We start from the raw sequence: 23,585 nt of genomic DNA, 5'->3' as shown, positions 1-23,585 counted from the left end.
TTCCCTTTCCCCTCCCTTTCCCTTTCCCCTCCCTTTCCCTTTCCCCTCCCCTTCCCTTCCCCTCCCCTCCCCCTCCCTCCCTCCCTCCCTCCCTCCCTCTCTCTCTCTCTCTCTCTCTCTTTCTTTGTTAAATAACAGAGACAGGGTCTCGCTATGTTGACCAGGCTGCTCTCAAACTCCTGGCCTCAAGTGATCCTCCCATCTTGGCCTCCCAAAGTGCTGGGATTACAGGTGAGCGACACCACGCCCAGACTTTTTTTTTTTTTTTTAAAGGAAAATCCCTCCAACTATACTCATACTTCTTAGGAATCAACACTATTAATGTATTAGCAAACTATCCTGGTTGTAATTTTTTCTATCAATTTTCTTAAAATTTTGATTACAATGAAATGACCCACTTTTCCATAGTAGTGTGGTTTTGATGAACTATAATTCCCCCAAAATAATGTCATTAATAGTTATTGGCCACTCTCAAATATTCATCAGTCAAACATATTAGAATACCACATAATAGGCCGGCCGCGGTGGCTCAAGCCTGTAATCCCAGCACTTTGGGAGGCTGAGACGGGTGGATCACGAGGTCAGGAGATTGAGACCATCCTGGCTAATACAGTGAAACCCCGTCTCTACTAAAAAATACAAAAAACGAGCCAGGCGAGGTGGCGGGCGCCTGTAGTCCCAGCTACTTGGGAGGCTGAGGCAGGAGAATGGTGTAAACCCGGGGGGCGGAGCTTGCAGTGAGCTGAGATCCGGCCACTGCACTCTAGCCTGGGCGACAGAGCAAGACTCCATCTCAAAAAAAAAAAAAAAAAAAAAAATACCACATAGTATTAATAACCTCAATGCTGGGGGAACCTCTATTAGTAGAGACTACAGGTTCATTTTGTAATAGCAAGCTTCTTTGTAAACTATTCTAAGCCAATGGTAAGATTGACAATTCAGCTATAATTTAACCATTAATCTTTCAAGATGTAATTTCCTTGACAATGTCATGACTAGTCCCTGCTAAAGTCTCATGAGCTTTTTCATCCAGTTTGGATGAAAAAAAACCCTAATGCCCAGACCTTCACTTCCTCATTTGAAAAGAAAAAGAAAAAAAAAAAAAAAGACTATTTTTCTACTTTTGGGTCCAACATTAACAAAATTGTTTTGACCCAATTTCTGTAACAACTTGGTTGTAAAACATTAAATACACTTCAAGTTCTGGTCCAAAATCTGGTACACAAAACGTAAGCTTTGTTTTTCTTAAGTATCCTACTGTATTAAATTTTATAGCAGAAGAACAAAAGAATCTGTTAAATAATTCATTAACATAATTAATTAGCTATATGCACAAAAATCACAGTATGTGCCTAAAATAGAGGCCCTTCTCTCTCAAAGCTACTGTCTAAGCCAATGTTCTTTTCTGGAACATAGTCATTAAGTGATTTCAGTAAATAATAATACTAGTATCACTGCACTCTAAGATTCAGATAAATCTTCATGTCTTTTTTTTTTTCCCAGAGAGGGTTTCCTCTGTTGCCCAGGCTGGAGTGCATTGGCATTATCAGCTCACTGCAACCTTGACTTCCCAGGCTCAGGTGATCCTCCCACCTTAGCCTCCATAGTAGTTGGGTCTATAGGAGTGTGCCACCATACCCGGTTTGTGTGTGTGTGTGTGTGTGTGTGTGTTTTGTATTTTTAGTAGAAACAGGGTTTTGCCACGTTGCTCAGGCTGGGCTCAAACTCCTGTGCTCAAGATATGTGAGTGACTGCACCCGGCCACATCTTCATGTCTTAAATTTTGAATTGCCTTTTTGTGACTGACGCAGAAAAAAAGTGCTGCAAAACATGGTGAAAGTCTTAATGTATCAGGTCTCCAAGATTCTTATTCAACTGCTCTCCAAATTAATAAACTTTACCTTTTTCAGAATGGAAATGAGGTAGCTCCTGCTGTGTCAAAAAAACCCACATAAACCACAACCTAATCTCTGACCTAAAGTCAGGATAAAAGGCAGATTACTTTTTTGTGATCTTTTTACTTCAGCACCAGGTATATAAACCATTTTTGTTAAGATTATGCCTACTGCCCGGGCGTGGTGGTTCATGCCTGTAATCCCAGCACTTTGAGGCTGAGGTGGGTGGATCATGAAGTCAGGAGCTCAAGACCAGCCTGGCCAACATGGTGAAACCCTGTCTCTACTAAAAATACAAAAATTAGCCAGGCGTGATGGCACATGCCTGTAATCCCAGCTACTCAGGAGGCTGAGGCAGAGAATTGCTTGAACCCAGGAGGTGGAGCTTGCGGTGAGCCGAGATTGCACCACTACACTCTAGCCTGGGTGACTGAGTGAGACTCTTGTCTCAAAAAAAAAAAAAAAAAAGGAAAAAGAAAAAAAAAGATTTTGCCTACCTAATCTTAATCTAGTGACTATTAAACTAAAACAATGATCTAGATAACCCAATTTTCAAGCTATACAACAGATAAGCCCTCACTGAGTTTTAGATGTCATTTCAACTCATTGAAGATTTCCTTTCCTCTGGATAAACTCTGAAAAAGCCTCTAACAATTTAAGAAAAACATAATCATGCAGCAATAATACAGCAAGAGACATATATTCTGGGATAATTTTTTCCAGGTGGAGAATGAAATAGAAAACAAAGGGATGAAACAAAGAAGCATATTTCACAAATAAGAATAGGCAAACTATGGATAATTGGCCAAATATGGCTGGCCACTTATTTTTGTCAACAAAGTTTTATTGGAATGCAGCACACCCAATCAGTTACAAACTGCCTATGGCTGCTTTCCGGCTGCAATGGTACAGTCATATAGTTGCAACAGAGACCTTATGGCCCACAAACTCTAAAATAGTGTTACTCTTTGCAGACCCCTATCTTAAAGAAACACTTCAAGCAGGGTATGGAGGCTCAAACCTGTAATCCCAGCCCTTTGGGAGGCTAAGACAGGTGGACTGCAAAACCCCGTCTCTACTAAAAATACAAAAATTATCTGGGCATGGTGGCATGCGCCTATGGTCCCAGCTCCTTGGGAGGCTGAGGCATGAGAATCGCTTGAACCCAGGAGGCAGAGGGTTGCAGGGAGCCCAGATTGCACCACTGCTCTCCAGCTTGGGGGGCAGAGTATCTTGTCTGAAAAAACAAAACAAAACAAGGCCAGGCACAGTGGCTCAAGCCTGTAATCCCAGCACTTTGGGAGGACAAGGTGGGCAGATCATCTGAGGTGAGGAGTTTGAGACCAGCCTGGCCAACATGGTGAAACCCCATCTCTACTAAAAATACAAAAACTGTATTTTTGTTGGTTGTGGGTGTGGTGGCTCGTGCCTGCAGTCCCAGGGACTTGGGAGGCTGAGGCAGAATTGCTTGAACTCGGGAAGCAGAGGATGCAGTGAGCTGAGACTACACCACTGCACTCTGTCGCCTTGGCAACAGAGACTGACTCAAAAAAAAGTGTTATCTGTTTTCTTTCTGAAATCTACAGTACGTGGTAAAATGCCCTAATCCCAAGAATCTCCCATTTCTGGCCAGCTTCTTTTACTTCTCAACCAGAGGAATTTCTCATCAAAACATCCCCAAAATTCCATGCTCCTAATTAACAGAACACATACCCACAATTTCTCCTTGTGTATTCATATTTAACAATGTAAGGCAAAAATGGTAATACAGAGCAAGAAACACAATCCCCTGAAAATCCCTTTAGTTTACTGCTTCACGGTTAACACTCAACTTTCAGTATACATTTAAAACTCAACAGAATTAGTATACTTTAAATCACTATTCTTATATTGTCAGCTTACGGAATTCTAAACCTTATCTATTTATTTTTTAAGTCCTGAAAAAGCTTTAGATATTTGGTGGTAGTTAATATATACCCAGGCTGGAATAGAGCAGTGCCTTCAAGGCTTACTGCAGCCTTGACTTCCCTTGCTCAAGCGATCACCCCACCTCAGTCTCCCAAGTAGCTGAGACTATAGGCGTGCACCACCATACCCAGTCAATTTTTAACATTTTTTTGTAGAGACAGGGTCTATGTTGCCCAGCCTGGTCTTGAACCTCTGGGCTCAAGTGATCCTCCCGCTTCAGCCTCCCACAGTGCTGGGATTACAGGTATGAGCACAGCTTCCAGATTCAATTCTTTTTTTCTTTAGGCTGATGAATTCTTGTTTTCATTCTGTTTATTTGATAGTGTACTGACACTTTCTATTGTCAATTCAGACAACTGCCAACTTAAACAAATCCAAACTGTTAAAAATGTATTTTCTCTACTTACCATCTAATAATTCTAGAGTAACTGTAGGATCCACATATTCCCACCAATGCTTTCCATCAGTTGATACAGGGATCTCCCAATTGGACCATTTGCAAGCCAAATGAATGCATACACATGCTATCACTGTTGGTTTGTACTGAAGACAGAAGGTTGTAAGATGCAGACTGTTGCAGAGCAGGTTTGAAAATGGAGAGCCATAAAAATTCAAGTATGTAAAACAAAGAAAAACATTTACCAGTAAGATTAGAGCAAAATTTAAACTCTATCTTTAAGTCTAGAGTATACAACCTTATTAAATTAAAAGCTAAGTTATAAAATTCTAGTACTAAAAAATCTACATATAATGAACATTTCCCCTCACTCACTCCCAATAGTATATTACTACTACTAATATATTAATATTTAAAATTTTGTTTTTACATCTAAAATTGAAGTATTTTATAAAAGGAGAAGAGGATAGTATATTTGCAATAATCACTACATAGATAACACTAAATTTTTTGTGGTATTTTTCTTTTGTAATGTCATGGTAAATATGTAAATGTAAAAATAAAGACTATTTGTAAAACTGACAAAGTAATTTCAATGTCACAATAATCAGGGATTATCCCATCTGATGTGGCTTCATAGGCATTTGCTTTCTTTAGTGAAGCAGAGAGAATTAAACACATATCTATGTAAACCTAAGCCTTGTTTTTCGGCAAAGCCACAAAGGAAACTTACCTTTTGCCAAACAGCTTCAAGGCTCAATGTTATTAAATACTGCAAAAATACTACCTTTCTCCTTCCACTATATGCCAAATATGGGGCATGTTAATATGTGTCACAGCTGGTCTTTTCTAATCAAAGTTTCAACTTTAAGTCTTTTTATGTTGTTGTTCAGAATTACTGGGGATAGAGGTTAAATCCCAACAATAGATATTTGAGAAAATATAGCAGTATTTGCCAATCCGAAACTGTAAATAAAACTTATCAGTGTCACAAGAAATTAGGGACCCTACAAAGCTGGCGTGGTCCCTTCTCCCCAATGATCCACTCAAAAAAACAAATTTAAATCATTAATAAAATAAAAAAATTTAAATCATTAATAAAATATAGAACAGAATTATATATTAAAGGCTCCTTAAAACTATTCTTCCAGTTCAGTTTCAATGATGGAAATGTTATCTCATCAGCCATAAATGCATACCATTTTTTACTCTACATAAACTGAAAAGGAAGGTTTTTTTGTTTAAAAAAAAAAAAGGAAAACTTGTGTTTATGCAAATCCAGGCATGGATAGGACTTGACTACTTTTAACTTGCTACTAGTGGGTATTATCTGGAAAAAAATTTCAAATTACATAAATTTTATTTATTAAAAAAACTTTAATTAGAGTATTTTAAAGTTAAGACTGGATCAATGTGAAATTTTAAAAATTGTCATTTAACTATAATTGTAAACTGGAAATAGCTTTATACTTACCAAGTTGCTCGAATTTCTACGTTAAGTTTAGCTCTTTGTAATCTTTAGCTGCTATTCAGGCTACCAATTTTAGACTTATGCACTCACAAATCGAGAATATGTCATCAGAAAGCACCACTACACTTCACATTGTGCATTTAACCCCTCTGTGCCCAAAGTCCCTTGTACAATACACCGCAAAGCAAACAGGAAGGTACCACCACAGTAGATGGTCCAGTCTCCTGTTGCAACAAGGGTAAGAGACACATTGAGGGGGCCCTGCATTAAAGGAAGCTATAGTGTGCTACAACAGTGCAACAAAGAGGGTCAGGATAACAACCTGTTGGTAGCCATGAAATAGGATGTCTGTGCCAAATCCTTGCTTGCTGTAAGAAAAGAAAAAAAAAAACGAAGACAATACTATCAGCTTTAACGTGCTACCATCAAAAAGTTCTCAACACAACAAAAACTTCAAAGATTTGTACACAAAAAGTAAATTTTACTTACTACTTACAAATATCACAAGAGCGCCATCATTTTCTATACTACTGAAAATCTTCAACAACATTCACTCAAATGTTTCTTGCTATCCCCCAAAGATCTGAGAAACAAGCCGATTTGCTTTTAGCTAGCCAGTTACAAGGGCTAAACTTGTTACTAAGTTAAGCATCTAGTCAGCTAAAAGTTGCAATAAAGCATTCTCCTGGATTTAAAAAAAAAGAAGAAGAAGAAGAAAAGATTTTGAAGTCTAATACAAAATACAAAGAGTTGCCTGCCAGACTTAATCCTCAGTCATATTTAAGTTGGCTTAAATACTTCCATCAAAACAAAACAAAACAAAACAAACCCCCACCCCACAAAACACAGAGCACGAACTGCTCAGTTTTTCATCATGCTATTAAGCATCAACAGAGAATAAACCTAGAAATAGCATACGGGTATAGATACAGGAGGCTCCACTGTAATTTATTTCAAATTACAGAATGTAATTAAAGACAAACTTAGGAAAGATACAGGTATTCTAGGGAGAATCAGAATGCTTCAACACTGGTCCCCAACAGAAAGGCAATTTTTAATTAGCTTAAGACACTGAAGTTTTCCCTCCCCTTATTCTGCCTCTTAGTCTTCCCAACAGGGACGCCCTTGTTATCATTTCCCTTTTTCCCAATTACATCCACAATCAGACACACCTTTCCCCTCTGCTCACCTAGGATCAGTTTATCTCAACTCCACCCCTCTAACAGTCCTCAAATTTCTTCCCCCCCTCCCCTATTTTTTATTCATGGCACCTGTAATCCCTGCTGCCCCATGTGGATCATCAACATAAAGGTTTTACAAAAGGGACTGGGGTTTAGCAGAGTTGTGCTAAGGAAGAGTGTCAAAGCATCAGATGTCTTGGAGGCAGTGTGACTTTCCTGGTGGGGAGGGAAGGAGAAATCACAGAAGTGAAGGTCCCTGTAAAATGACATTAGCCAATTCTGCAGCAAAGTAGCATAATATCAACTTTCTCATCTCCAGGGGGGGAAAAAGACTTCACAGAAATCAAATTTATTTTCCCTTCCCCCCCGAATAAAAATACGTAGAGAAGGATAAAATAATAATTTAAAAATGTCATTAGTTTTCACCTAGGGATGTATCTAAATTCAGTGATCTAGAAACAGTCACTGTGCAATAGAGAAGAATAGAGGGGAAATGCTGTTAGCTGAAAGTTGTAAAAGAGTAAAGGAAAAAAAAAAAAGACACTAAAACATGAAAGAATACTTTTAAAATGGAGTGAGATATATTCTATAGTTACCTGAAATGTTAGTCAGACAAAATGACATTAAACATACATACGGTTTGTACTCAAAGAATCAGTCACATTTTAACATTAACAACAACAAATAATCTAGTCTAAATATTTTGTTTTGGATATATCAAATTTGTAGTTTTTGTAAATGTTTTAAAAGTTACTATTTCATTTTTCAAGTAAACTGACTTCATGTCTCTCTAGAATTTTTAGTTGTAGGAGAACATGTACAAAAAATATTAATCTCTGATAAACAATTTAAAGTTGACTCAAATTTCACAACAGTAACCTGAAAATCCAATTTCCTAAGTTAATATTCATAAGTAATATTTTTAAACATATACTTCCTTCGACTAATGTTTCTTCAATAGGCTCTCAATTTAAAGCAAATTATATGGCTATAATGCTTATGAAATTTAGCTTACCCTTTTTCAAGTTTTTAGAAAAAACTAACCCTTTTTTCTTAATTCAACATCTACAACTAGTTATGTATACAATTCTATGCTATACTGTAATATCGACATGAAAATGTGCTATAAAACACACTGATATAACCACGAAGAACAGGAACCACAGTTAAATATGCTCTAGCTTACAAATGATAATGTATACTATTACAAAAAATACAAATTGAATTTTCAGACGTCCACTTCCTAATGACACTATCAGACAATTTTTTAAAAATTGTAGCTACTAACATAATAAATCATTAGGTACAAAATGAATTCAATTTAGAATGAATAAAATGTGAGAATACTTAGATAAATACTAAAAACAAAAGACTTTCAAAAGTCTTACTCATTTTGTTTAGGATAAATCTAAAAAAGGTTCGTAGTAAATGAATGAAACTGCAAAATTCTATTTTCAAAAAGGAAGTAACAGAAAATGGCACACTACAGGTCCCAAGTGGCTGCTATGAATACGTTAACACTTAAATGGAAACAGGAAAGTAGAAGTAAGAAGCAGAACAACATTCAACTGTGTAAAAAATGTTTCTAGGGACACAAAAGATACACAGGATTTATTTAGGAGTAGAAAAATACTGTATCAGATACTACTAGATACTTTACAAGCAGTAAAGCAATACTTTTAAAAAGTACTCCTGTTTATAAACAAGAGGCTTAACAGGCACATCACAAACTATATTTTTTATGCCCTATAATTATTTCTCCATTACACATAAAAAGGAAATAACTTTTAGTAATGTCAAAGACCCTCGAAAAATACATTGAATCAATTTTAGTTTGCCCAAATGAATATGGGCAAAACACTTCCCCCCCAAAAATAACTTTTTGAGATAGGGTCTCACTCTTGTTGCCCAAGGTGGAGCGCAGGGGCATGATCTGGGCTCACTGCAACCTCCGACTCCTGGGCTCAAGTCATGCTCCCACCTCGGCCTACTGAATAGTTGAGACTACAGGTGTGTGCCACCACAACCGGCTAATTTTTGTTTTTTTTGTAGAGATGAGGTTTCACCATGTTGCCCAGGCTGGTCTCGAACTCCTGAGCTCAAGCAATCGGCCTGCCTCAGCCTCCCAAAGGGCTGGGATTACAGGTGGGAGCCACCATACTGACAAATCTTTTAACAAAGGCAATTTTTATCTGAAAGGTCTGAGATTGGCCTCAAAATTCTTCAACTGTTATCACTTTTCAAAAAGTCAAAGTTTGACACAAACCTAAAATTAATATTGTTTTCTGGACCTATGCACTATTGGCCCACACCTGACTGAGAGAGCTCAATGGGGGATGGATAGAGTACTAATACTTGGAAGCCCTCCAAAGTTTTAGTGAAATGAGATCCTTACCTATGTTTAAAGGAAGTTAACATACCAGGTAGAATCACAAGTAGAAGTAGATGAATAGGCAGATGTAGAGCACTAAAAAGTAATGCTTAAAAAATGACATTTCCCCCTACTTTTAACGCAACCTAACAAAAGGACAGAAGAACAAAATAGCACCCAAATCAATTATAGATAATAAAAAGCATTAATACTTATCTTAAAAGTTTTAAGGATCACCTACCTCTTACTAACTGGGTACATTTCACCACATCTGTGTGTGGGTGTTCAATGGTGATCTCAAAACCTGAAATGATAAGCACTTTTTTTTTCCCAATCACTTACCACTACAATACTTGCCTGAGAAATGCCATAAACATATAATATATTCTTCATTATTAGGAAAAATCCATAATTAAAGTTTCTCATCACTGACATTCTCATTACTTTTCCAATGACAAGATATAATTTTTCAAATACAATGTCTCAATTATGAAAATAAAGTTAAAAGACCAAGGGTAAATTTATTTGAAATTCTGAATTACAAATGATTTGGGATTATCTTAAAGTTAAAAACAAATTAAACTCCTGGCAAATACAATTGTTAAGCTGGTCCCACAATTTAAGGACGGAATTCAACTACGTAATATCTTCCTTAATATTTCAAAGCTTTCTTTCAGAAGACACGAAAAGCACATTTTTCATAAACATTAACTGTTGGGCCACAGTGGTAGAAATGAGCTTTTAAATGATACGGCACTCTAGATCAAAGGGTTTCAACCAGTTATCTTATAATTATACTTCATTCATAATTAAAATCATATGACAAACAAACCCTAGAGGTCTCATGACTGCTTAAACTACTCTTTCTAATACGAAAGATGAAATGTTTAAAAGCTTTCAACGTGCAATCAACCCTTAGGTGTGGCAGGGTTTCTGTTTTTATTAAAAGTGAAGATCACATTTGGTTGTCTTCAGAAGAAGTAAATAAAATCCTAACAAATGGGTAATCTAGATTTATAAAGTTGTTGTGTGGTCTATATATAGTTCTACTGTAATTAAATATGCAAAATAATTTAAATAAAGCCACAGAGGCATATCTTCTAAATTCTAATGTTCCCCTTAAAATACCTTCTCATTCTCTGTGCCTAAGAATATGTCATAAACAATATGGATATTATATTATGATTTAATAACTGCATTATATAATGATTTATAATTTTTCATTTTCAATTTTTTACCTAAATGAAACTTATAATTTTGTATAGTAAAAAAATAACATGGTAAATCATTGGATTTGCAAGAAATAAGACCCTCACTTTTTTGGTATCTTTTCATTTTATAGAAACTTCAAAGAATTTACAGTTGACCTTTGAAAAATGCAGGGCCTAGGGGTGCCAATCCCCACACAGTTGACAACCCACGTACTCCCCTAAGACTTAACTATCGTTGACCAGAACCTGCTTACCACTGAAGCCTCACTGGTAACATAAACAGTTATCCACACATATTTTGCATACGTATCATATACTGTATTTTTACAACATAATAAGCTAAAGAAACTATTAACAAAATCATAAGAAAAGAAAAAATGTATTTACTAGTATTAAGTGAAAGTGGATCATCATAAAGGTCTTCATAGTAGGCCAAGGAAGAAGAGGGGTTGATCTCACTGTCTCAGGTTGGAAGACACAAAAGGGGAGGCAGGAGAGGCAGGCAACACATGGTGTAACTTTACAGAAATATACCATAATTTCTGTCTTTTGCTGGCATTAAATTCTCTGGCTTTAGATCCTTCACCTTCCCTTTGCTTTAAGCTTCTCTCCAATCATATTAGAGTCCATAGATATGCCTTTCTTATAGCAATCCTGCATTCACATAAAAGCTGCATTTTCAATATGAGATAAAGTGCAAGGTTTTTGTGCCTGCTTGTATAGCTGCAGAGATGGCTTCAAAAATGTCTTTTTCTTCTTTCACACTGAACCTTACACTGGATTCATTTATTTTGAAATGGTGGGCAACTGTAGCTACAGACCTCAATCTACAATACATATCAAACAATTCAACTTTTTTTTGGTAACATCACAACTTTTATCTGCTTCTTGGGAGCACTTCTGGCATCACTAGAGGCACTTTGTATGAGTCCCATGGTATTAATCAAAGTTTCCAGTATTGCACTAAATACGGTAAAAATATGCCAGAACCTCTTTTACTGCGGTATGTAACTTACTGGAGAGACAAACTGTTCAGAGATGACAAGTGTCACACAGCATTTTAAGTGGATACTCTTACAACAGCAACAGGAGGTGGCTACAAAATTATCACAGTAGTACAGTTATGTATGTATTATGTATTAACGTTAATTTTATGTACCTTTACATTTGTTTGTTTACATTTTCTCTTAACTGCAAATAGAGCCACATATGCTGTGTTTGTGTGCCTAAGTTTTTAAAATTTTTATCTTTTAAAAATAGATTTATGTATATTTTATAGAAGTATATATTAAAATAGACTAATATCTATTTTATGCATTCATGACATATCCAACTTTTTCTTAATTTTTTCAATATTTCTAGGCTACAGTTCACCTACAAGTTTTTTCAAATTGTTGCAAATTTCTAATTTTCCAATATTATTTATTGAAAAAAATCCATGTGGACCAATGGAGTTCAAACCTGTGCTGTTTGAGGGTCAACTGTATATGTATTTCACACAAGCTAGTTTTACAATGAAGAGTCTGTCACAATGGGAAGTTGTGACTGATTTATCACACTTCTATGCAACATCTGGGAACGGAGTAATAAATTTAAAAAATGACAAATTCACAATATGACTCAGATACTATTCCACGGCCACAGAATGGAGGTATGACAGGTAAAGGAACTTTTGCCCAAGTTTACAAAGCAAGTCAGAGGCCTACGATTTTAACTCGGATCTCCCCAAAGCCCATGTTCTTCCTACCACATCCTAGTGGGTTCTTTCAAAACTAATATATGACTTTAGATAAACCATCACTTTCTTAGGCCTCAATTTCAGAAAATTGAGTAAGGTGAATGATGAGAGTAAATGAACTTGCATACAAAGATACACTTTTAAAAAAGGATGACCAACATTTACATAATTACTATGTCACATTAAAAATCATGTGATAGGCTGGGCGCAGTGGCACATGCCTATAATCCCAGCACTTTGGGAGGCCAAGGCGGGCGGACTGCCTGAGCTCAAGAGTTCGTGACAGAGTGGGCAACATGGTGAAACTCTGTCTCTACTAAATTACAGAAAAATAACTGGCGTGGCAGTATGTGCCTGTAGTCCCAGCTACTCGGGAGACTGAGGCAGGAGAATTGCTTGAACCCAGGAGACAGAGGTTGCAGTAAGCCGAGACTGCACCACTGCACTCCAGCCTGGGCGACAGAGCGAGACTCCGTCTTAAAAAAAATAAAAAGGTGATATACTCATAAAATACTGACTGGAAGCTCAAGGAGAACAAGGATTGTTGTGTAGGTTAGTATATATCACAATCATATGAAACAGCCCTAAAGGACCATTTTATTCTCCAGTGCAAATCCAGAGTGAAGCATAGTACTTTGTACTTCAACTACCTGAAAACCTAAGAAATCATACTGAAGGGTATGTTTACCGTTCAATTTAATTATGCCAAATTAAATTAAATTCTAGAAAAGTAATTTCCTTATAACCAGGCAACATTATTCTGGTCTAAAACCTGCTTTAAAATAACTTTCTTCAATAATACAATTATTTCAGAAATCTTTTCACTTATTTAGAATGCTTTAGTGAAGTACACACAAAAAGCCATTATCTGATGTAAGTACGTACCTAGAGTTTGTAGCATTATGGTTTCAAGTATAACCAGTTCTTGAGTCTGTTGAAGGTAAGCCTGTCAGATAAAAATATTATCAAATTGATTAAAATAAAAGTAACATTACTCGACTACATGACTGTTACATCTTGTGAGAATTACAGGTTGATTACAAAAGAACCACAGTAGTTTGAAAATATGGAGAAAATAAATTGAGGGTGACAGAGAAAACCTGTATTCTGTGGCAAGCCTAAACTGAATTACTTTCTGTAACAGGAAACAAACAACAAAAAACAAAAAACTAAACAATACGAAAGGGGGCAAGTTAATTGAAAAAAGGGGATGTGCACAGTCTGTAAAGTGAAACAACCTAGGCATTGGTGCTTCAAGAGATATTAGAGACAGGAAGTCCAAGACAATTAAAAACATCGAACTCAAACCTGCCTTTAACTCAAACCTGGCTTACAAACTCACTCTAGGACATTTCATGTGGTAATTCCTCAAAAGTCACAGTAAGTCAGTGAGTTAATTTTAGAATTAACTTCCCTGCCACCTTAGAAATGACCAAACATACCAAAATAATGTATCTCATACCCATGGGGACATAAATACCAGAGAACCTCCTTACTCAATTTCAAGAAATTCTCTATTACAATTACTCTGGAAATAAAGGATATGAAAAATTTACTGCTGTCCTATTCTGAAATCATGACAACTGACCAAAGTGATAAGGAAATACTATATTACCGATATGAATATACCTATATGCATTTTTGTAAGGACATATTGCTAAAGCCAGAGAGTAAAACTATCTTTCATTTTATTTATGCTCTACTTTGAAAGGTCATTGTGCTGACTTTTAGAACACAATTTCTATTATTTAAACAGTACCCCAAGAAATAGTTCTGAATTTGTACAGTTAGTAGAAACTGTAGGAATTATCGTTAAATAATGACAAACTATTATTTAATGGCTACATTAATAGTTTACTTCCTTAAAGCCAACATCTATGATAAAACTTGCCATTAATAAAATCAGATACAGTTCCATCGAAGCTTAAATCAATCTGGACTTTGAATTTATAATCTGTTAGTCATCCAATAGGTAAAGGTTCCTGATTAAGTAACTCAGGACGCTAGAAAAAAAAATTTTTTCTTTGAGATGGTTTTTTGCTCTTGTTGCCTAGGCTAGAGTGCAATGGTGTGATCTCGGTTCACCACAACCTCTGCCTCCCGGGTTTAAGCGATTCTCCTGCCTCAGCCTCCCAAGTAGCTGGGATTACAGGCATGTGCCACCAGGCCTCGCTAATATTGTATTTTCAGTAGAGACAGGGTTTCTCCATATTGGTCAGGCTGGTCTCAAACTCCCAACCTCAGGCGATCTGCCTGCCTCGGCCTCCCAAAGTGCTGGGATTACAGGCATGAGCCATTACGCCTGGCCAAAAATTTGTAAAGGGCCCAATTCTAACTTCCATCTTAAGATGTCAGAAAAATTTAAAATAGTTCTTTCAAATAAGGTCTATTACAAGGTTGATGATAAAGTTGTCTGGAAAGTAACATTACTCTAGGAAAATTAAAATACTAAAAAAACGCTGCTCATGAAAGCATAGCAAAATGTAGCTTTATGTATCAGAGATAAGTAGTAGTACATGCATTTAAAAAGGAACAATACTTTAAAAAGACTACTCATTTAGGGGTAAATTCAGATTTTCTGTTCCTTCATCTGTTGACAAATTAAGGGGTTATTTATAATCTGGTCTCAAATACAGCTTCCAGTGGAGGTGATAGGGCTTACCCTCTACATGTATCATAACTCTGAACAACAAAATGTGAAACAAAAGTATCTTTGAATCAACAAAGCATCTGGAATCAAAGCCTTCTATAATTCAGAATGACATCCAAATTAATGAACATACATGAAATGTTTTTCTGCCAGACTGCTTCCTGGCATTGCATTCCTAAGAGGTAATAAAATAAGCAGCATTTGGAAGGCAACACTAATTGAACTGTATTTTTGTTAGGCTTACATTAGGAAAAAATTTCAAATTTACAAAGAAAAAAACCCCAGTATTTACATACATCACATTTAGTATCCAGCAGTGGCTCTAGAGGATGAAGACAAGCATGTGCTACTTTGATAACATGTTCAAGTTTTCGAGCCTGTTCTTCTACTTTTGCAGCCAAAAATAATGCAGTAGACGATATTATCTGCAGAAAAGAGAAAACTCTGGTGATTTAAAAACAAATACATTTCAAAAAACTCTCTTTCCTTTTCTTTTTTTTTTTTTGAGGTGGAGGTGCACTCTTGTTGCCCAGGCTGGAGTGCAGTGGTATGATCCTGGCTCACTGAAAGCTCTGCCTCCTGGGTTCAAGCGATTCTCCTGCCTCAGCCTCCGGAGTAGCTGGGATTATAGGCGTGCACCACCACACAGGCTAATTTTTGTATTTTTAGTATTTTTGTATTCACCATGTTGGCCAGGCTGGTCTCGAACTCTTGAGCTCAGGTGATCCACCTGCCTCGGCCTCCCAAAGTGCTGGGATTACAGGTGTGAGTCACCGCACCTAGCCCAAACCCTCTATTTTCTAAGGGGGGAAGCGTGAAAGGAGGGAATGCAGTATTAATAGTATGAACTGTGAGCCTGGGCATGACAAGATTGATGTAATAGTTTTAATAAAGTTATTCATTAAATAGAACTAATCTATAAAATCTGTTTTACTTGTTTTGCACATAGAACAAAGGGGAAAAGGGAAAAGACATACTAAATAAGTTGACTGAACATACTAAAAATGCTAAAGAGAAAGTTTAAATAATATTAATTTGCACATTCTGGAGGCAAAGAAAATAACTCAAGCAAAAAGATGATGCTATACATGAAAAAAAAAAGATGAAAAGTAGATCAAGTATACTCACTATTCTCCTTTCTAGGCACAGAGTCACCATTTTCTAGTACTCTTTTAAATCAAGCAATGATTCATTGTGTGGCTTTAACTGCCTGCCTTTAGCTTCACTATCTTGTTGAAGGAACAGAAAAAGCACCGAGAGGGCAAAATAAGGAGGATTCTGAACATAAAACTGTTACTTAATTATCTCTATTACTTAACTATAGCAATAATGAAAGCAGCTACAACACCAGGGTATAAGCATGTAATATAAACCAATATAGTAGAAACTTTGCCAATCAGAGATCCAGAAATTAGTTTTTTTTTTTTTTTTTTTTTTTAGCTTAGTAAATTAGGTCCTTGGGACAGAAGTATAAGGACACAAACACTACAATGATATTGACTAAGAGAAACATCAAGTCTGAATATGTACCCCAAAAGCTAGTAATAAACCAAGTAACTGTGGACTTAGAAAATAGGCATAAAATAAACTCAAATAATATTTTAAGATTACATTCAAGAAATTTCCCATGGGAAGACAATTTCTAAATGTCAAGATTTGAGTAACCATTTTTCAAGAGATGAACATCTGAGCCTATGTCTTGGGGGGGGGGGGTCAACAATTACTGTACAGAAACAATGCTAAACTGGAGGTGAAGAAAATTTCTAATAGAGGGACAGTGGATCCTTCTGGTATGAGATCTTTTTAAATGTAATATGAAACTTAATCACTGTATTTAGGATCTGAAAAGGACCTTTCTAGTTCAACTGCATTTGCAGATGTGTAAATGAAGTAAAAAAGACTTCAAGAAGTTTTTCTTCTGCTATCTCTTTAAAACAGATGTAAAAAAGAGTTTGGCTCCCAAAAACCAGAAATAATGTTACCTTAAAAAGAATGAATAATTTTAATTTGGACTTTCAACTTATTTCTTCCTTTTAAAATGACAACAAGGAAAGGCTTAGAAAAACTGAGAATGCTCAAAAGAGTAATTTAGTCTGGAAGTAGCTTGAACACACAACAGAGTTCTTTATTTGTGTTCCCAGTATTTAGCACTATGTGGCTGTGGTTCAATTTGTTGAATGAATGAGATATGGATAATATATAACGGCACCAATATTAAATTCAAAGTATTCCAAATGCCACTATTAAAATCTGAGAGCCGATGCCCACATAATACATTCAAGAAAATGAAGACACTCTCAGTTTCCCACAATCTCTTATTTATTATCATTATTCATGTCTAATAGGGGAATGGCTAATCAAGCCTTCAAATGCTAAAACTATTTGTCAGAGTGAAGCAATAGAGGCTCAGGTCAAAAGTCAAATTAGACCGAATTTAGTACTTAACTTCCCGTCAGATAATCCAGAATTTCTCTTACTTGCCTAAAAGACACTGATCAAGAAATACTTGCCAACTAAACACTAATACCCAACACTTTCCCAAAGTTCCTGGTGAAATCCACTAACTCCATTCACATTTCCTTCTCTATAACCTGCAAATACTTTCGTCCATCAAGGCTGTAAAACAAAACACCTTTTTAGATAAATATTTTGTGAGTATCCATGCAAAGCTTTAATTTCAAGGATGATTAAGGAAGGTGATCAAACTAGGTACTGCTGCTTTTTGTACGGAAGGTGATTTTGTTGTGAGGCTTAAAAGAATTCCAAATGTTTTGGGTAACAGAAATATTACTAGTTGGTCCATAACTTGTAAAGGTGAGCAAACTTTTGAAGCCAAGAAACATTCACTGGCACGTGCAAGCTTGGTTCAAGCCAAATAATTCACACTAGTATTGTTGGAGGAGTACAGCTGGTTTGGTTCAAGTAACCAAACAATTACATATTGAGATTCAGTTCACTGAGGACAGGGACCATGCACTACTTATTTTTGTATTTTGGACCTAGTTTAATAAACTTTCCCAAATTACTCTAAAGGGAAAAAAGTAAAAGGAAGTTGATGTGAATAGTGATTAGAATTGTTTGAACTCTGAATAGTGTCATGAGTTTGTTACTCTAGCAGATATATAACTACTTTAATGAAATGTAACATTCTCAAAAACAAGACAAATTTCTATAGAAACATATCATACAAATCATGGAGAGGGGGAGGTAGAGGTGACAGAGCCAGCTGTAGTCATGCTGCCTCAAGTGGAATCTTGGCTCTGTGATCTGACTAGCCTAGACAATTTACTTACTCTCTTTGTGGCTCAGTTTCTGCATCTGTAAAATGGGAGAAACATTAATAGTACCTGCTTGCAAAGTTATGTGAGGATTAAATGAACCAATCTACACAGGACTTAGAACAGTGCTCCCTAGTAATATGACTCAAATATTACTACCATGTTGAAAAATTTTAAAAATTGTGCATTAATGTTGATTTTAAATTTAAAAAAATTTAACAAGTGTATTTTTAAAATTCCCTTCTTTCTTGCTCACCTTCTTCCTTTCACGGGTAAACTTAATTCTTGGAGGGTCCTGCTGCAGTCTAAGCAAGCATACCTAAACACTGAAGTTACGATACTTGACATTACTTCAATGATTTACATCCACATTCCTTTCACTCCTTCTCTTTTTTATTCCTTTTTGTTTCCATTCCTACTTCTTGATCTGACTCCCTTCCTTCTCCGTTTTTTCTCATCCTGCCCATTCCTGGCTGCTGCCTCCCTTCTCTGCTCCTGATATCTTTACTGCTGATATTCTTCACTTTCCACTACTGGTTTCAACCTTGATAACGGAGGCAAGGTCAGGCTGAATTAACAAAAAGTCTGGATAATTTCTAAGTCACCAAAGATGGCTGTATTCAGTTTCAATGAATCATTCTAGTCCTTATTATCTTAATAGTAATAATTAATCCTCTGCAAACACTTTGTGAGTGCATTTGTATTTAAGAACTAGCCAAAGCGATCTGATTACTCTTTAACATTAAATCTCCCAATCCAGGAAAACACCAACAGAAGCAAATAAAAGGCTTCCAAGTTTCTTTTTCATTTACTATTACCAACATGTTCATTCTAACCTGTTCTTCTGTTTCATCTTTAGGTTCTATAGGCTAGCGAAGGCATTTTCTCCCCTTGCCCTTAATTGCCCTAAACACCCCCCATCCAACCCCTGACTAACTCTAGGATAACTATTTTCAGTGCCTTGAAAAAGACTTCATTAATACCCAGCAAGCTCTAGTCATCACAGCTCAGAATTTTGAAATTTCTTGTTAAGGCTATAGTTTAGGAGAAGGGATAGTTGTATAACCTTACTATAAGCTTATAGAAAGAAGGTCTTAGAATAAGAAAAGGAAAGTAGAGGAAAGACAAGAGAGGTAACAGGCTCACAAAGAAGGAAATGGAATAAGTCAAAATGCCCATTTGTTAATTGGCATTTGCCATGTGTGAGCCTATCAAACTAAAATTACAGCACATTATTAAAAAGTGGTTTAAATCCTTAATTGTGCTGCACTAGAAACACCAGCATTAAGGAACTGCAGAAAATGTTATTAACTCAGTGTGGCATTTTAGTTGTTTTCTTACTCAAATAATTATGTGAGTGAAAGACTGACGTGAAAGAAAATTTATATTAAAAATTAAAAAAAATCTTCAAGCTGGATGTTAAGATGCCTAATTACATTTAAAAGAAAGCTGGCTTAATAACAGTCCCAAAATATCAGTTGCTGAAAAGCAGTACTGATTAAGAGAATAAGGCTTGATTCCCATAGAGTAACTACATTACACTTACACAATATACTGAAAATGGTTAACACAACTGGCATTTAAAAAATTATTTAGTGGGGAGTACCTCACCATTACGAATGTTTCTAAAAAGAAAAAATATCGACTGAGTGTGGTGGCTCACGCCTGTAATCCCAGCACTTCGGGAGGCCGAGACGGGCACATCACCTGAGGTCAGGAGTTTGAGACTAGCCTGATCAACATGGTGAAACCCCGTCTCTACTAAAATACAAAAAAATTAGCCAGGTGTGGTGGCACACACCGGTAATCCCAGCCACTTGGGAGGCTGAGGCAGGGGAATCGCTTGAACCTGGGAGGCGGAGGTTGCAGTGAGCGCCACTGCACTATAGCCTGGGTGACAGCGAGACTGTTTCAAAAAAACAAAAAAGAAAAAATGAAAAAAATCAACTTATAAAGTATACTTAGTATTTCATAGTTAAGGCTCTATCTACTCTCTCTTACATAGACACGGCTCCTAACAGCCTACAATAAATATTAAAAAATACCATTTTAAGTCCCAGCTACCTGGGAGGCTGAGGTGGGAGGACTGTTTGAGTCCCAGGGTTTGGGGCTAGCCTGGGCAACGGAGTGAGATCCCTTTTCTTAAAAAACCAAAAGGACAAAAAATGACTTATATAGTATTGTGAAATAAGAATATTAACATTGCATAGGCATTCAAATATACTACATAAATGTTACAAAAGGCCACTTTCCTTCGAACAGATTATCACGAAGATGGCAGTACTCCCCAAATCTATCTACAATGCAAGCCCTGTAAAAATCTCAGCTCCTTTATTGCAGAAACTGATGAGCTTGATCCTAAAATTCACATGGAAATGCAAGGGACTAAGAATAACCAAAACAATGTTGAAAAAGCACAAAGTTGGAAGACTCATATTTCCTGAATTCAAAAGTTAAAAGACGATGTGGTCTGCATAAGGGGATGGAATAGAATCCAGAGTCCAGAAATAAACTCTTCCATTCATGATCAATTGATTTTCACTAACAATCCCAAAAAAGTTCAGTGGGAGAAAGAACTCTTTCTTCAGCCAATGGTGCTGGGACAACTGTATATTCAAATACCAAAAAAAAAAAAAAAAAAAGAGATGGCGCGGTGGTTTACGTCTGTAATCCCAGCACTTTGGGAGGCCAAGGCAGGCGAATCACGAGGTCAAGAGATCGAGACCATCCTGGCTAACACGGTGAAACCCCGCCCTCTACTAAAAATACAAAAAATTAGCCGGGCGTGGTGGCGGGTGCCTGCAGTCCCAGAGCGTCAGGAGGCTGAGGCAGGAGAACGGCATGAACTCGGGAGGCGGAGCTTGCAGTGAGCTGAGATCTGGCCACCGCACTCCAGCCTGTGCGACAGAGCGAGACTCTGCCTCAAAAAAAAAAAAAAAGAAGTCAAACTCTTATTTATGTCATACATAAAAACTAACTCAAAAGGAATAACAGACCTAAATGTAAGAGCTAAATCAATAAAACTCTTGGAAGAAAAGAGAAATAAATCTTTATGACTCTAGTTTAGGTTTCTTAGATATGCTATTAGGTTTCTTAGATATGCTATTAAGAACACAAATTACAGAAGAAAAAGATTAATAAATTGGATGTTTGTGCTGCAAATACCACCAAGAACATAAAAAGGACAATGCATAGAATGGGGGATATCATTTCACACAGTTAGGATGACTACAATAAAAAAAGACAAGAAATGTGGTGATATTGGAACCCTCACACATTGTGAGAACACAAAACGGTATGGCTACTTTGGAAAACAGTTTGGCAGTTCCTCAACACGTTTTTTAAAAGCTATCCAAAAAGATTATTGGAGTCTAAAGTTACCATAGCAATCCAGCAATTCCACTCTCATGTATCTCTCACCCATAAGAAATGAAAACATATATCCATTAAAAACTTGTACATGAATGTTCATAGCAGCATTATTCATAATAGCCAGAGGAACGGCTGTTAAGTGTAATCAACCCAAACGTCCACCAGCTGATAAATGGATAAATAAAAGGAGGTACAGCCACATGACGAATAGAGTATTAATTACTCTGCAGTAAAAAGGAATAAAGTACTAATACATTCTACATCATGAATGGACCTTGAAAACATGCTTCGTGAAAGACCGTATATACATGATTCCATTTATATGAAATGTCCAGAACGGGCAAATCTATGGAGACAGAAAATAATTTAGGGGTTGCCCAGGGTTGGGAAGGGGAGTGGGACTGGTGAACTGTTAACAGGAACCAGGTTTCTTTTTGGGGTGATACAAATATTCTAAACACAGATTGTGCTGATGGTTGTATAACTCCATGTGAGCCACTCAATTATGCATTCTAAATAGGTGAATTTTACAGTATATGAATTGTATCTCATTTTTTTTTTTTTTTTAAGGCGCGAACGTTAAAGACATCTATTTAGGCCAGGTGTGGTGGCTCATGCCTGTAATCCCAGCACTTTGGGAGGCCAAGCCAGGTGGATCACTTGAAGTCAGGAGTTGGAGATCAGCCTGGCCAATGTGGTGAAACCCTGTCACTACTAAAAATACAAAAATTAGCCAGGCATGGTGGTGCATGCCTGTAATCCCAGTTACTCCGGTGGAGGGTGCAGTGAGCCGAGATTATGCCACAGCACTCCAGCCTGGGTAACAGAGCAAGAATCTGTCTCGAGAAAAAAAAAAGAAAAAAAAAAGGCCTTCTCTTTATTAGCGGTCTCTCTGTTTTTGAGACAGGGTCTTGCTCTGTCACCTAGGCTGGAGTGCAGTGGCATGAACATGGCTCACTGCAGCCTCAACCTCCTGGGCTCAAGCGATTTTCCTGCCTCAGCCTCCCAAGTAGCTGGGACCACAGGTACACACCAAGATGCTGGGCTAATTTTTTAGAAGATTAATTTTTGTAGACACAGGGTCTCGCCAAGTTGCCCAGGCTGGTCTTGAACTCCTGGGTTCAGTCGTCCCACCTCTGTCTCCCAAAGTGCTGGGATTACAGGTGTGAGCCACCGTGCCTGGCCAGATCTCCATAGATGTAGTGTACATGCACTAACAAAAGAAATTTCAAGAAAACCAAAAGCCTAATCATAACAAATACTAATAAACAATATGCACCTTAACTATGTATAACTTTATCACACATTTGTTAATTTAAAAGCAGAATCAGGTTTTGTTTTGACAATATCAATTTACTAAACAGCAAGTACTTTCCTGGCATTTATGCTATGCAATTAAATTATTTTTTAAAGGGCAATTATTTCATAAAATTATTAATTTGCCTGTTTGGGTAACAAAAATAATTTTAACAGATATTTAAGTCTACATAAAGTGAACCATACCAATTCAAACAGTTACTCACGCTAAGCATTCAAAACACCAATCGCGGAGCTACAGCAACATAAAGTAACTGAAATACCTACCTTGGGGTGGGGGTGTAGAAATACCTGGTATCCTCTCTGAATCCCTGCATCGTTTAAAGATGGCCCCCGAGCCCTCAGAATTTTCTCTTCCTGCCCTCTCAGCTATTTCTTTTTAAGCATGGAACTACATATAGTTTCATTATCTTCAGATTTTTGGCCACAGAAGAATCATTTTTCCCATTTTTTTTCAACTTCTAAATGAACCCTCAGTTTAAGATGAGTGTGAAAGTGCACATTTGCCTTTGGAAGGATTTACTATAGTGTGAACGCCAACAGTAAATTTTATTTGTTGGTGGATACAAATGACTACAGTCCACACCATCACTACCAAATAGAAATACAGGCCGGCATGGAGGCTCATGCCTGTAATCGCAGCACTTTGGGAGGCCGAGGTGGGTGGATTACCTGAGGTCAGGAGTTCAAGACCAGCCTGACCAACATGGAAAAACCCCGTCTCTACTAAAAATAC

At 36.9% G+C, this 23,585-nt stretch overlaps 1 protein-coding gene across 5 annotated transcripts in view; it reads right to left on the bottom strand.

Annotated features, from left to right (window-relative positions):
• Positions 1–23,585, bottom strand: part of CCNT2 (cyclin T2) — a 40,830-nt gene that overhangs the window by 7,718 nt on the left and 9,527 nt on the right. For 2 of the 5 annotated variants that reach the window (XM_023193740.1, XM_023193741.1), the window contains exons 3-7: positions 15,179–15,307; positions 13,118–13,178; positions 9,525–9,587; positions 6,054–6,099; positions 4,271–4,434 (exon numbers count right to left, since the gene is read on the bottom strand). In XM_023193740.1, coding sequence (XP_023049508.1) covers positions 4,271–4,434; positions 6,054–6,099; positions 9,525–9,587; positions 13,118–13,178; positions 15,179–15,307 — 463 coding nt within the window. Of the gene's footprint in view, positions 1–4,270; positions 4,435–5,734; positions 6,100–6,220; positions 6,315–9,524; positions 9,588–13,117; positions 13,179–15,178; positions 15,308–23,585 lie in introns of all 5 variants that reach the window. The other 3 variants (XM_023193742.1, XM_023193743.1, XR_002726670.1) reach the window with 3 other exon arrangements.

Source organism: Piliocolobus tephrosceles, chromosome 11, assembly GCF_002776525.5.
Source record: "Piliocolobus tephrosceles isolate RC106 chromosome 11, ASM277652v3, whole genome shotgun sequence".
NCBI lineage: Eukaryota > Metazoa > Chordata > Mammalia > Primates > Cercopithecidae > Piliocolobus > Piliocolobus tephrosceles.
This window is presented reverse-complemented; position numbering and strand designations above follow the sequence as displayed.